We start from the raw sequence: 12,540 nt of genomic DNA on the forward strand, positions 1-12,540 counted from the left end.
CCAAAGCCTCTCACACTCTCGGCTGAGGAAATTCACGTTTACTGCCTGCAGAGGAAAGCTATGACCTGCTTCTCAGGCTGCAGAGTGGTCTGAAGGTTATACACAAGGCTTTGCAAGGCAGAAGCTGAACCATTAGTCATCCTTTCACTGAGGCTGATGGGAGCCTGTAGTTTCTCTTCCATGCTTCTTTAGCCTACGACCTGGCAGATTCTCAAGAGGGAAGGAAGGAAGGTGCTTACTGAAACTCAGGACTGGTCATCTCGAGAAAAAACAGACCACACAAACAGAGCTCTCAAATGAAAGCCTTCTCTGGATTTTTTTGCCCAGAAAGAAAACACCCTTCTAATATTAAAGATCAGAGATTCTTATTGAGCTAAGTGAGGGGTGTTACAGGTACTGGCACTGACCCCCATCGTCATCATGGCTCCTCTCATTAGTGTCCCTGTGAGGCCGGCACTTAGACAGCTGCTTACGGTGATTCTCTATTTGTCCCGAGGCCACAGGGCCCCTGAAATCACCTGGGTGGACGTTTAGGAAAGGAGTGTCCTATCCTTCCCAGGTGGCGCAGTGGTAAAGAATCTGCCTGCCAGTGCAGGAGACGCAAGAGACGCGGGTTTGATCCCTGGATCAGGAAGATCTCCTGGAGATGGGCATGGCAACCCACTCCAGTATTCTTGCCTGGAGAATCCCTTGGACAGAGGAGCCTGGCAGCCAACAGTCCATGGGGTCACAAGGAGTCAGACATAATTACTGGACTGAGCCTGAGCACATACCTGTGTGTGTGTCAAGTCACACACCCTCATGAAGCAATTTCTAGGCCCAACTGCCCCAGGGGTTCTGACCATAGGGAACACCTGGCCAAGACTGTCACATCTCATTCAGTCTTCACCAGACCCTAGAAAGTAGGATTATTTACCTCATTTGACAAAGAGGCAAAGACCCTGCCTCCAGGCCCCAGAGGACAGGGACCTGGCCCTCTGAAGAAGCGCAAAGAAAGCCATGTGCTGGCCTGTGGGCTACCTTGAGGCCCACAGCACAACAGGAAGTGGTGGACACTTTCACCAAATATGGAGTAGCCCATACTGTTGAAATGACTGGGGAAAAGACTCCATAAGGAATTAAAGCCAATATTTACATCTACACACATGGACCCCAAGCACAATCTAAACCCGTCTGTGAGTCCTGCACTCTCCCTGAACCTAGCGGACACGCCACCACTCTCGCCCTTTACCACCACCCCCCTGCCGCCAGCCCACCACCCACATCACCACAACTAGCACTATAAGCCCCATGCATGCGCCTGGCAGCATCTACAGGGGAGTTGGGTTGGGGGGTTGACAGCGGAGAAAGGGCAGTGGGGAGGGAGTTGGGGGGCGAGCACCTGTGCTACCCATCAAGAAACTCTCTGAGGCTTTTCTTAAGTATGAGTTAGCTGAGGGACTCTACACACCACCGTTTGGTTTGTTAGGAAATAATTGAGAAGCAGTTGGAGATAAATCTGTGCAGGAGACATTGAAGTCATACACAGGACACAGCCTGGAAATGCATGTTAAACACCATTGGTTACATTTGGTAAACAGCAACTGATAAAGTCTCACACTTCTAAAACCAATTCAGTCAAATGGAAAATTTCAAAGCAGCCTTATTTATATTATTATTAACCTGACAAGTAGCCAACTCAGATCTTCCTGAAGATTTACTACAGTTCAATACACACACCCCACACCAAAGGAAATGGACTCTGTAGCTGGTATTCAGTCTGTTGCGCAGGCTCCATGAGGACTGAGTCCTACTCTGGAGAAGGCAGGCCAGAGCCTTCCTCGCTGAGCACCTTGGATTCAGCTGAATACTGGGCTGCAAATTCTGCGCTGCTCACGGTGCAGTCACAGGACGACCAGGTTGCTCAGGACATGAGAACACTCAGCGAGGTGGAAAGCACCGCCTTGTCTGGGTATTTCTAGCTGACATTCATCAGAGGCACAGGAACTGCTGGTCTAATTCAAAATGATTCAAATTGCACTTGCTTCTAGAAAAGTTTTACTCATCATTTGCGAAGTTTCAAAAGCTCTTAACTTCAAACGCTTTGTGATAACAATAGGCCCAGATGCATCCCATGTCATTCTTAAGACAACTAGGCCAAAATGGCGGCGAGGACATCAAGCAGCTACTTGGCCCCAACTACAAGCAGGGGAACCGTAATTACCTGTTTCTCCCCACAGCGTGTCGGTGCCATTGACGTCTATTTCATGTTCCTTTTCCAGTTCCAGCAAGCACTGGAGCACCTGTCACAAGTGGCAAGGTGATTTAATGAGTTTTCAAAGCCATATGCGCTTATTATATCCTGTGTATCAAAGGAGAGAACGTGTTGTTTTTTAACCATGATTATCTCATGCTGCACAAGGAGAGAGAATATAATGAAAATGGTTTTCCAGCATAATTCGTATGCTATTCACACTTTCACTTTGAGAAGAAGAAGAAAAAAAAAAAGTGAATTTCGGCAACACTGTTCAGGATTACTAGGTACTCAGAATTCTAATGAATTCCAACATGACCCAAATATGCCAGCCTCATCAACAAAGGACAGGGGAGATCATACAGAGTGCAGCTTCTGCATAAATCGCCAGAAGATGGTGAATCCCTTTCTTCACAAGGAAGGAAAATAAGGTGATGTATATACCTTTCAATAAAATAATGCTGCTTCAAATGCTTTTTCCACTCACATTATTCTTTCCCCTCTGTCAAACAGCAGGGTGGGTCACAGGGGTGGGGGCAGGGAGCCAGAAGTATCTGAGCCCTTAACCAGCGTCAGATCCACCCTGCTCTCCAGCATCCACCCTGCTCACCGGCAGCCATCTTCCAGCTCCCCAATCCACTCACAATAAGGGCCCCACATCCTAGTCAGAAAACCCGTGAATGTTACCTTACATGGGAAGAGGGGATTTGTAGATGTGACTGCGAATCTTGAAATGGGATGATTATCCTGAATTATCACAGCATATATTGTATACATACTTGATACGATCACAGCTGTTTATAAGAGGGACAGGAGGAACCAGGGCCAAGGGAAGGATGAGGTGAGATGACAGGAAGCACACTCTGAAGACAGAGGCAGGGCCTTAAGCCAAGGAGTGAGGTGGCTTCTAGAAGCTAGAGGAAAAAAAGAGAAAACACTCTTCTCTGAAGCCTCCAAAAGAAACACCGGCTTCCTGACCCAACTAAATTTCAGCCTTCTGACCTCCAGAACAGGCTGCTTCAAGCCACTGAAGCCTGCGGTCACTTACTACGACAGCATGCGGAAACTAACACGCCCCTCAAGGCCTGTGGTGAAGGAGCCCTGTCCTCTGCCATGAAGCAGTGGCTGGCTATGCAGCTGCTTTCCCACGGCTCCTCACAGCCAGTTTCACAACAGCCTGAGACCAAGGTCACATCCAATGTGGCTTCGCTGTCCTTCCTAAGATGATTTTTCACCTTCTGGACCCATGCAGATTTAGGGAACAGTTTAAAAAGGAAAAGCATCCACATTCAAATATGTCGATTTAACATGTTCCCTCTGTGTCTATGTAAACGGGTCTTTAAAAATATTTCTTTGTATTTTTAATCTAAAAAAAAATAAACCCACTATCTGGTAATGTTTAATACATTTTTATGAAATGTGCGCTTTGTTCATTTTTTATGAAAAAGAGTATTTTCTCCAAAACTAAAACATAGTTAACTTGACTAGCATTGTTATACAGTTCTATAAATTTCTTTTATGTCTGTCCTAAGAGAAGATAGCTTCTTTTTCTTATACGCTTCTGTATTCAACTTGCTGCAATATATTGTCTTGGTTGAAATAGTGTACATGTGCATTTTTGACATTCTAAATGCCAACAATAAGCCAGCTAGCTTCGTGTATGTGTGTATCTGCTCCAGTGTCTTAAATGGTAAAAGTCAGCCAGCCAGCTTTGTACCCAAATTTACTTTGGTACATTTACATTTTACATTTGGTACATTTACATTTGGCACATTTACTTTGGTACAAAGTCATTGTGGGGAAGAATCTTAGAAACATTGGCAACTCTAATTGCCTGAAGACACTACAGAGTGAGAAATACACAGAAGAAAAAGGGTAAAATATTATTAACTTCACAGACACACGGGTCAGAAGATGACTACAAAATCTGCAAATCGAGGAATACTGACACCGGCCAGAAGTAAGTGCTGGATGTAACTACTGCCTGAAGTTCTCCTTCAGTGCAGGAACCGTAGATGACAAGCATGCTTACATGCTACCAGAGCCTGTTCTATTTTAAACACCTCTATTTTTAAAAATCCTTGGAATACTCAAGAACAAGTTTAGAATTAGGATTCTATGTGATTATTGTTCAAAGACCACAAGGACAAGAGGATGAATCAAAGCGGGAAAAGGAGAGGAGAGCAGGACTAGAAGGTAAAAACAGAACAAGGAGGGAAGACAAGCAGCAGCAAGGCGGGGCAGAGAGTGCGTGCCCTGGAGGGGCTCCTTCCACTCGCAGGAAGGCTGTGGTAACCACAGAACACCTTTACACGTGGTGAGACCAACGGCTCTGTTTGGAAACCCTCATTTCCTTCATTCCTTCAGTGCATCACAAGCAGGTGACTTGGAAGAAGGTGAGTGGGAAGGGCCCAGACCCCCGGCTCCCGTTTTCCCAGGGAATGCCCTGGGAAAGGCCCCACTCACCGAGCCGTGGCCCATGCTGGCAGCCGCCGTCAGTGCCTGCTGCAAAGCTTGGCTCTTCCTCAGCGCGCCGGGCTGGGGCGGGCCCAACGACCACTCGCAGGTCAGGAGGTAGCGGAGAACGTCGCCGTGGCCCCTCAGTGCGCTGTGGACCAGCGCGCACTGGCCTTTCTTATCCAAGTGGTCCACCTGGGTGGGGAGCGGGGGCAGGAGCAGGGGAAGGTCGCAGCTGAGCATCACTTTGTCACAGTGACCCACATGTGCTGTGAACAAACCCTACCCCACTGCAGATGTACAGGGTTCGTGTCCCAGTGTGTCTCTCTGGAGAGTCTCTGTCTGAATTATTGCAACTGATGCACTGTTCCAGGCCTGGAGTTCCCTCTGTAGATCTAGTGATCACAAGGCATCCTCTTCATGCCGTTCATGGAAGAAGGGAAGTGCTCCTGTTAAACCTTCCTAGTGGATTCATTCCTGCTCACACTGCCCCTCCATTTCCACCTCCAGACCGTGGGCTGGCTTTATTCGGAGGCTAGCTGCGAGCTCTGTAGGAGGGGATGGAATCATACAGGTGGCTTATGTAGGCAGAGCCTCTGGGTCGAGGTGCAGAGCATCTTCAGAATTTACAAGTGAGGCTGGACCCTAAGTCCTCTCCCAGCCCAAGACTCCCAGGCTTAGACAGGGCATGAAGTCTTATCTGCTGCCTCTTGGACCATTACGGGTATGCAGCCCTTGGTCACTGCCCCTTTGTGGCTGACCAGCCTTCCTGGCTTTGTGGCCACACTTGGCATGCTGGCACGACCTGGGTCACCTGCCTTCCCCAGTAAAATGCCGCTTGGAGTCCCTTCCTGCCCTTCCTTGTTCAGAGCTGGGTTTTCCAGATCCCTCCCTTTTGCTGGCTTTCCTGTTTCAGTGACTAAAGAACTGTTCTGCCCCCCAAATCATAGCTTGCCACAGATTAAGGATACTGCACCCAAGTGACCAGGGTTGGGAAGAACAGGTTTTGTCTGCCCTCATACCTGCTCCCCAGAGAACTGGAAGCTCCAGTTCACTTCCTAGGGAGACAAAGGGCATGAAGAGGATGCCTTGTGATCACTAGATCTACAGAGGGAACTCTAGGCCTGGAACAGTGCATCAGTTGCAATAATTCAGACAGAGACTCTCCAGAGAGATACACTGGGACACGAACCCCATACATCTGCAGTGGGATGGGGCCAAAATGCTGTATTTTCAAGAGAAAAAAGCAAAAAGACTCCCATAGTTACTATAAGTCTAACATCTTTTGTTGAACTTCAAAAAGCCTAACTATAAAGAAGAAAAACAAATACCAGCAATTTATTTCTATTGCTGTACAAGTAGAAGTACATTCTCCCTTCCCCAACAAAGTGCTTAAAATAAACAGAGTTTACTGTAAACTTGGCACTGTTCTCATTCAACCTATTAACACTGACAGTCCTTGAGAAACTTGTTAATAATATAGTTACTTCGCATTGTTTTAGGCACATGACTTCCAAGACCCACAGAATTCATTTATTATTATTATTTTAAAAGAAGACATAACATGAAATAAAAAGAAAGGAGAAAAAAAAAATCACATTTAAAACTTCAACTCATCCAGTGCAGAGTTAAATTCTGTGACAAGTTCCAAGGCAACACTTGCAGGCTTTTTACAGGATGGCCTTACTTGGGCCTCTAATGACCAGGAGCCTCCCCTCGGGCAGGATTAAGCAGAATAAGGGGTTTGAACAAAACACACGGCCCCCTCTCCCTCTCGAAGACAATATACTCCTATCACACATACCCACATCAGGGCACATCCCACACTGTAGCTCCACCCTTTCTGTTTATGTTCGTTGCAACTTGACAAAGTAGAGGCAGAAGGGAGCCTGGCCCAGCCAATGAGAACTCTACCAGCAATGGGAGACACTTCCCACCTCTGTGGCCCCCTTCAGCCCTCTTCGGGGAAGGCTGTCGCTTACCCTCGCCCCCTTCTTGGCCAGCAGACACACCAGCTTCATGTGACCTGCAGCGGCCGCGTAGCAGAGGGCAGTCATGCCGTTCTCCGACATGCCATCCAGGCAGGCGCCGAATTCCAGAAGCAGAGTGACCACTTCCTCGTGGCCGAGGTGAGACTGGACGCACAGGATCGGGGCGTTATTTAACACTTCGGTCCTGTAGTTCACGTTGGCCCCTCCTAAAATCAGGAGACGGCTCACCTGTTGGAGAATGTCCCCCAACAAGATTAATTTCTCATGAAGTTGGCGATCATAACAATGTTTGTGGAGAAGGGTGGTATCCTTAGTCCAGTGGTTCTCAAACATGAGTGTGCACTGGTATGACCTCACAGGCACTGAAGATGCACATTCTCGCTGGTGAGAATGCAGAATGGCACAGCTGCCTCGGGAAACAGTGTGGAGGCTTCTCAGGACCCAGCCATCCCACTCCAGGTACACGTCCAGAGGAAATGAGATCAGAATCTCAGTGAGATACCCGCACTGCTGTGTGATGGAAGCACTATTCACAATCGCTAAGAGCTGCAGGCAAACTAAAAGGTCAACAGATGAGTGGACAGACAAAAGTGGTATGTACATACACTGGCATATCACTCAGCTTTCAAAAGGAAGGAAATCCTGCCCCATGTGACAACACAGATGAACCCTGAGAACACGGCTCACTCAATCACGTCTGACTCTCTGTGACTCCACAGACCATAGCCCACCGGGCTCCTCTGTCCATGGAATTTTCCAGGAGAGAATACCAGGGTGGGTTGCCATTTCCTGCACCAGGGGATCTGCCAGGCCCAGAGATCACACCTGCATCTCCTGCATTGGCAGGTAGATTTTTTACCACTGAGTCACCAGAGAAGCTATTGAGAACATTGAAAGTGAAAGTGAAATCGCTCAGTCGTGTCCGACTCTTTGCGACCCCATGGACTGTAGCCTACCAGGCTTCTCAGTCCTTGGGATTTTCCAGGCAAGGGACTGGAGTGGGTTGCCATTTCCTTCTCCAGGGAACCTTCCCAACCCAGGGATCGAACCCGGGTCTCCCACATTGTAGGCAGACGCTTTACCCTCTGAGCCACCAGGGAAGCCCATAAGCCAACCATAAAGAGACAAATGCTGTATGACTTCACTAAATATAAGGGACATAGAGTAGTCAAACTCACAAAGATAGAAAGTAGAATGGTGGCTTCCAGGGCCTGGGAGAAGGCGGGGGAAACAAGACCTGTTTAATAGGTGTGGAGATTTAGTTTTATTGTAGAGTTTTATTATTGCACAATAATATGAATATATTTAACACCGATTTCTACCTTTAAAAATAGTTAAGATGATACATTTTATGATGTGTTTTATCACAATTAAAAAACAAAAATTTAGAAATGTCTATTCTCTGGACTCAGACCTCTGGATTCAGTAGGTCTGGCGGCAGTGGGAGTGCGGTCTAAGAGTGTGCCTGTTTACTGAATTCCCCCCAGGTGATAGAGATGCTGTTGGTCTAGGGATCACATTTTGAAAACCACTGTCTGATCCAAATAAAAACAGAAAATTCATTTTGGGGGACAATGAAATAATCATCACGGGATTAAATAATTAACAGTGAGATAATAAAGCCAAAAATAAGAGCATACAGTTTTTTCTTTATAATGAATTGTACTTGCAAGAAAGAGCAGAATACGTAAAAATGCTCATATGCTGGGACTGTCAGCAGCACAAAACTCCTAGAAAAGCATCTGCTTTTCTGACTAATTGGTACATATCCACCACCCACTGAACGCCTTGGATCCAGATATAAAAGGAAATTCATTATCTATAGGTTTTAAAATAAAATCATTGAATACTTTATGTGAGTTATAGCTATACTAATATTTTCTTCAAATCTCCAGATCATTGGAAAAACGACACTCCATTAACACCTATTAAGATGCCCACTGCGTTTCTTCAAACAGTCCCTTTCAATGGTCCTGGTCACATCAATCACCCCCTGACAGACTCTGGCCGCCTCCGGCTGCCCATTAGGTATGAAAACCACAGAGACTGCATCTCTTATCTGACCAGAGACACATGGGATCATTAGAGGATAGAGAAAGATGACAAGGAATATAAAATGTGAGGCATTTCAATGATACGGTGCCCACAAGAGTAGCTAACAGAATATTTACAAAGTGATAAATTATTATTCTGGTGGTGACACCACACCTCAGAACAGTGATACCATACAGACTGGTTAGAACCCAGAGTGTAAAACCTGCAGACTCGCTGGCTGCCACTGAAGCTTGAGCCTTGGGTGACCCAGCCCTTCAGCTGCTTCTCTGACCTCCTCTACCAGCACTCTTCCCTCACTTACCGACCACCCCACTACCCCTCAAAGGTGACCACACTGGGTCTAATGCTTGTCCCGTAACAAGGGCAGGCAGGACCCCACCTCCGGGTCTTCCCCTCTCTCCCGTATAGATCCCTCTGCCAGGAATAAATTCCCTTTCCATAGATACACATGACAAAGGATCACTTCACTGAGTGCCTGCTTCAACGCCAGGACACCGGGGAGAAGTGCCCCCAGTCTATACAGAATGCTCCCAGCCCTCCCCTATGCACACACCCCCACATCATCCACACACACCAACCCTGAGCACCACCATCTACCCCGCACACTCCATTTCCCATTTGGCCTACGGCACAAGACACTGGTTCTAAGACACAGAAGTTCACAGATAAGAGGGGTAAACAAAGCCCCTCTATGGGTGAGGATGGCCCACAAGTCAGTTCCTTCCCACTATTAGGACCATCACTTATAATTAAGGAAGGACCTCTTCAAGTGGGAGATAAATTAGGAATCTGGGGTGAGCAGATATACATTACTATATATAAAACAGATCAACAACAGGACCTGTACTGCACAGCACAGGGAACCACACTCAATATTTTGGAACAACCTGTAAGGGAGAAGAATCTAAAAAAGAGTGTGTGTGTGTGTAAGGGAGTGTGTGTGTATAAACTGAACCACTTTGCTGTGCATCTGAAATTATCTGTAAGGGAGAAGAATCTAAAAAGGAGTGTGTGTGTGTGTGTGTGTGTGTGTGTGTGTAAGGGAGTGTGTGTGTGTAAGGGAGTGTGTGTGTGTAAACTGAACCACTTTGCTGTGCATCTGAAACTATCTGTAAGGGAGAAGAATCTAAAAAAGAGTGTGTGTGTGTGTGTGTGTGTGTGTGTGTGTGTGTAAAGGAGTATGTGTGTGTAAACTGAACCACTTTGCTGTGCATCTGAAACTATCTCTAAGGGAGAAGAATCTAAAAAAGAATGTGTGTGTGTGTGTGTCTAAGGGAGTGTGTGTGTAAACTGAACCACTCTGCTGTGCCTCTGAAACTATCTGTAAGGGAGAATCTAAAAAATGTGTGTGTGTTTGTGTGTGTGTAAGGTCCGTCTAGTCAAGGCTACGGTTTTTCCAGTGGTCATGTATGGATGTGAGAGTTGGACTGTGAAGAAAGCTGAGCACTGAAGAATTGATGCTTTTGAACTGTGGTGTTGGAGAAGACTCTTGAGAGTCCCTTGGACTGCAAGGAGATCCAACCAGTCCATTCTGAAGGAGATCAGCCCTGGGATTTCTTTGGAAGGAATGATGCTAAAGCTGAAACTCCAGTACTTTGGCTATCTCATTCGAGGAGTTGACTCATTGGAAAAGACTCTGATGCTGGGAGGGATTGGGGGCAGGAGGAGAAGGGGAAGACAGAGGATGAGATGGCTGGATGGCATCACCGACTCGATGGACATGAGTCTGAGTGAACTCCAGGAGTTGGTGATGGACAGGGAGGCCTGGCGTGCTGCGATTCATGGGGTCGCAAAGAGTCAGACACAACTGAGGAACTGAACTGAACTGAAGGGAGAAGAATGTGTGTGTGTGTGTATGTGTGTGTGTGTGTGTGTGTGTAAACTGAACCACTTTGTCGTGCATCTGAAACTAACGCAACAGTATAAATCAATACTTCCAAAAACAAAAAAGAGCACACTTGTGCCCAAGCAACTAGACCCATCTCATCATTCACAGAGTCACAGGGGAGGACAATCTTCCAATCTCACCAGGTCAACAACAACCCAGCCCCCAGCTGCCAACCAGCACATGTGGACAGAAGGGCAGAAAATACAGAGAGGAGAAATCAGGAGAGGTGTCCCTGTCCCCACAGTGACACAGGACACAACCTTGGGCAAACCCATCCCCACCGAGCCTGCTCTACAGCCTTAAGCGGTTTGCTCCTAAAAACAGCACCAGACTCAAGCAGGACTTTAAAGCATTTTAAAAGGGTAAGTGCCCAACAAAAGTCGGGGTTTTTGAGAAAATGACTTCCCTCTGAGTAACCACCAACAGTGTGGCAGGAATACGACAATGCTGCTGGCACAGTAGGGGTTTTATTGAGGCCCAAGAAATGAGTTCTTAGGTGAGAATAATACAGAGCAGAACCTGAACAGCTTTTCAAAATTTTCAAAATACACACACCAGGGCCTTCACTGCTGGTCTAATGGTTAAGAATCCATCTTCCAATGCAGGGGACTGAGTTCGATCTCTGGTCAGAGAACTAAGATCCTGCAAGCCGGGGGGCGCTAAGCCCACCTGCAACTAACTACTGAGCCCGTGCATCACAACCAGAGAGAAGCCTGCACACCAGAACGAAGAGCACACGCTGCCGCAACCAAGATCTGACGCAGCCAAAACAAACTAAATATTAAACAAGATCAAAGCGGGGGCATCATTTACCAACATCACAGAAATAAAAAAGATTTAAAACACACACACACACAATAACACTGATGGGCCCACTGGACTCTGGTCACCAAAGGACAGGCAGAAACTGCTTGTAAATTCGCAGGGTGACTTTGATCACCAGTTAGTTACCCTCTCTCTCCCCTCTCCCATCAATCCCATTCCCTCTTGAGATTCATAGGCCTAAAAGAACAAGATGATGGATTAAAGAGTCTGAGTTCTCAATCAGCCTCTTAACTAACTTGCTGTGTGATTTTCAGAAAATTACTCAACCTCTCTGTGATTCAGGTGCTGTCTCAGGAGATGACAGTACACTACCCCATTCTACTGGACAGAAACTCTTCTAAGAACGTTGGAAGGTGTCGCCTCAGTGATGTCTTGCATAATACTATGTAAGAAAAGTCTTATGGAAGGTCTGTGCACAGAGGCAGAACTTTCCTAAAGGCATTTGTTATCAATTCTCTATTTGCTTCTTGGGAAAAACATTTCCTTTGCTGGTGCGATGCTGTGGGTATTTTTACCACTTACCCTCCCTCAACAGTCTGTGATCTTCTCCAAACCCATGCTTCTGAACCCTGCTGCTCGGTGAAACCACCAGGGAGCTTGCAAGTTTCCAAAGCACCTGCCCCACCCTTGGAGATTCTGACTAGGCTGGGGCCTGGGGCTCCCAGGTGGTTCCAGCTGGCAGCCGCGGCTGTAAACACACCAGGTGAGGAGCGCACCTGTGGAGGCAGCGTGGGCTTGCTCCGTGCCAGGCACTCTTCCCGCCGTGGGATCTGGGCACCTATCACTACCCTCACCCGAAAGGTGAAAATAAAAACAGTTGCACTTCCTTGGGTTGTTGTGAAGATTAAAAATGAACATGCCACACACACAAAGCACTTAGCACAGCCCTGAGCATCCTGTAAGTGCTGAATAAATATTACTTGCTATTGTTATAATCACTTTTGGGGGGGGAAAAAATGAAAGTGTTAGTCTCTTGGTCGTGTCCGACTCTGAGACCCTGTGGACTGTAGCCCGCCAGGTTCCCCTGTTCCTGGGATTCTCTAGGCAAGAATACTGGAGTGGGTTGCAATTTCCTGCTCCAGGGGATCTCC

The 12,540-nt window shown here is 47.0% G+C and overlaps 1 protein-coding gene across 7 annotated transcripts in view; it reads right to left on the reverse strand.

Annotated features, from left to right (window-relative positions):
* TANC1 (tetratricopeptide repeat, ankyrin repeat and coiled-coil containing 1) overlaps positions 1 to 12,540 on the reverse strand; it is a 252,861-nt gene that overhangs the window by 24,885 nt on the left and 215,436 nt on the right. For all 7 annotated transcript variants that reach the window (XM_070799215.1, XM_070799225.1, XM_070799235.1 and 4 more), the window contains 3 exons: positions 6,673 to 6,909; positions 4,700 to 4,885; positions 2,204 to 2,282 (listed from right to left, as the gene is read on the reverse strand). In XM_070799215.1, coding sequence (XP_070655316.1) covers positions 2,204 to 2,282; positions 4,700 to 4,885; positions 6,673 to 6,909 — 502 coding nt within the window. The remainder of the gene's footprint in view (positions 1 to 2,203; positions 2,283 to 4,699; positions 4,886 to 6,672; positions 6,910 to 12,540) is intronic.

The sequence above is a fragment of the Bos indicus genome, chromosome 2 (genome assembly GCF_029378745.1).
Source record: "Bos indicus isolate NIAB-ARS_2022 breed Sahiwal x Tharparkar chromosome 2, NIAB-ARS_B.indTharparkar_mat_pri_1.0, whole genome shotgun sequence".
NCBI lineage: Eukaryota > Metazoa > Chordata > Mammalia > Artiodactyla > Bovidae > Bos > Bos indicus.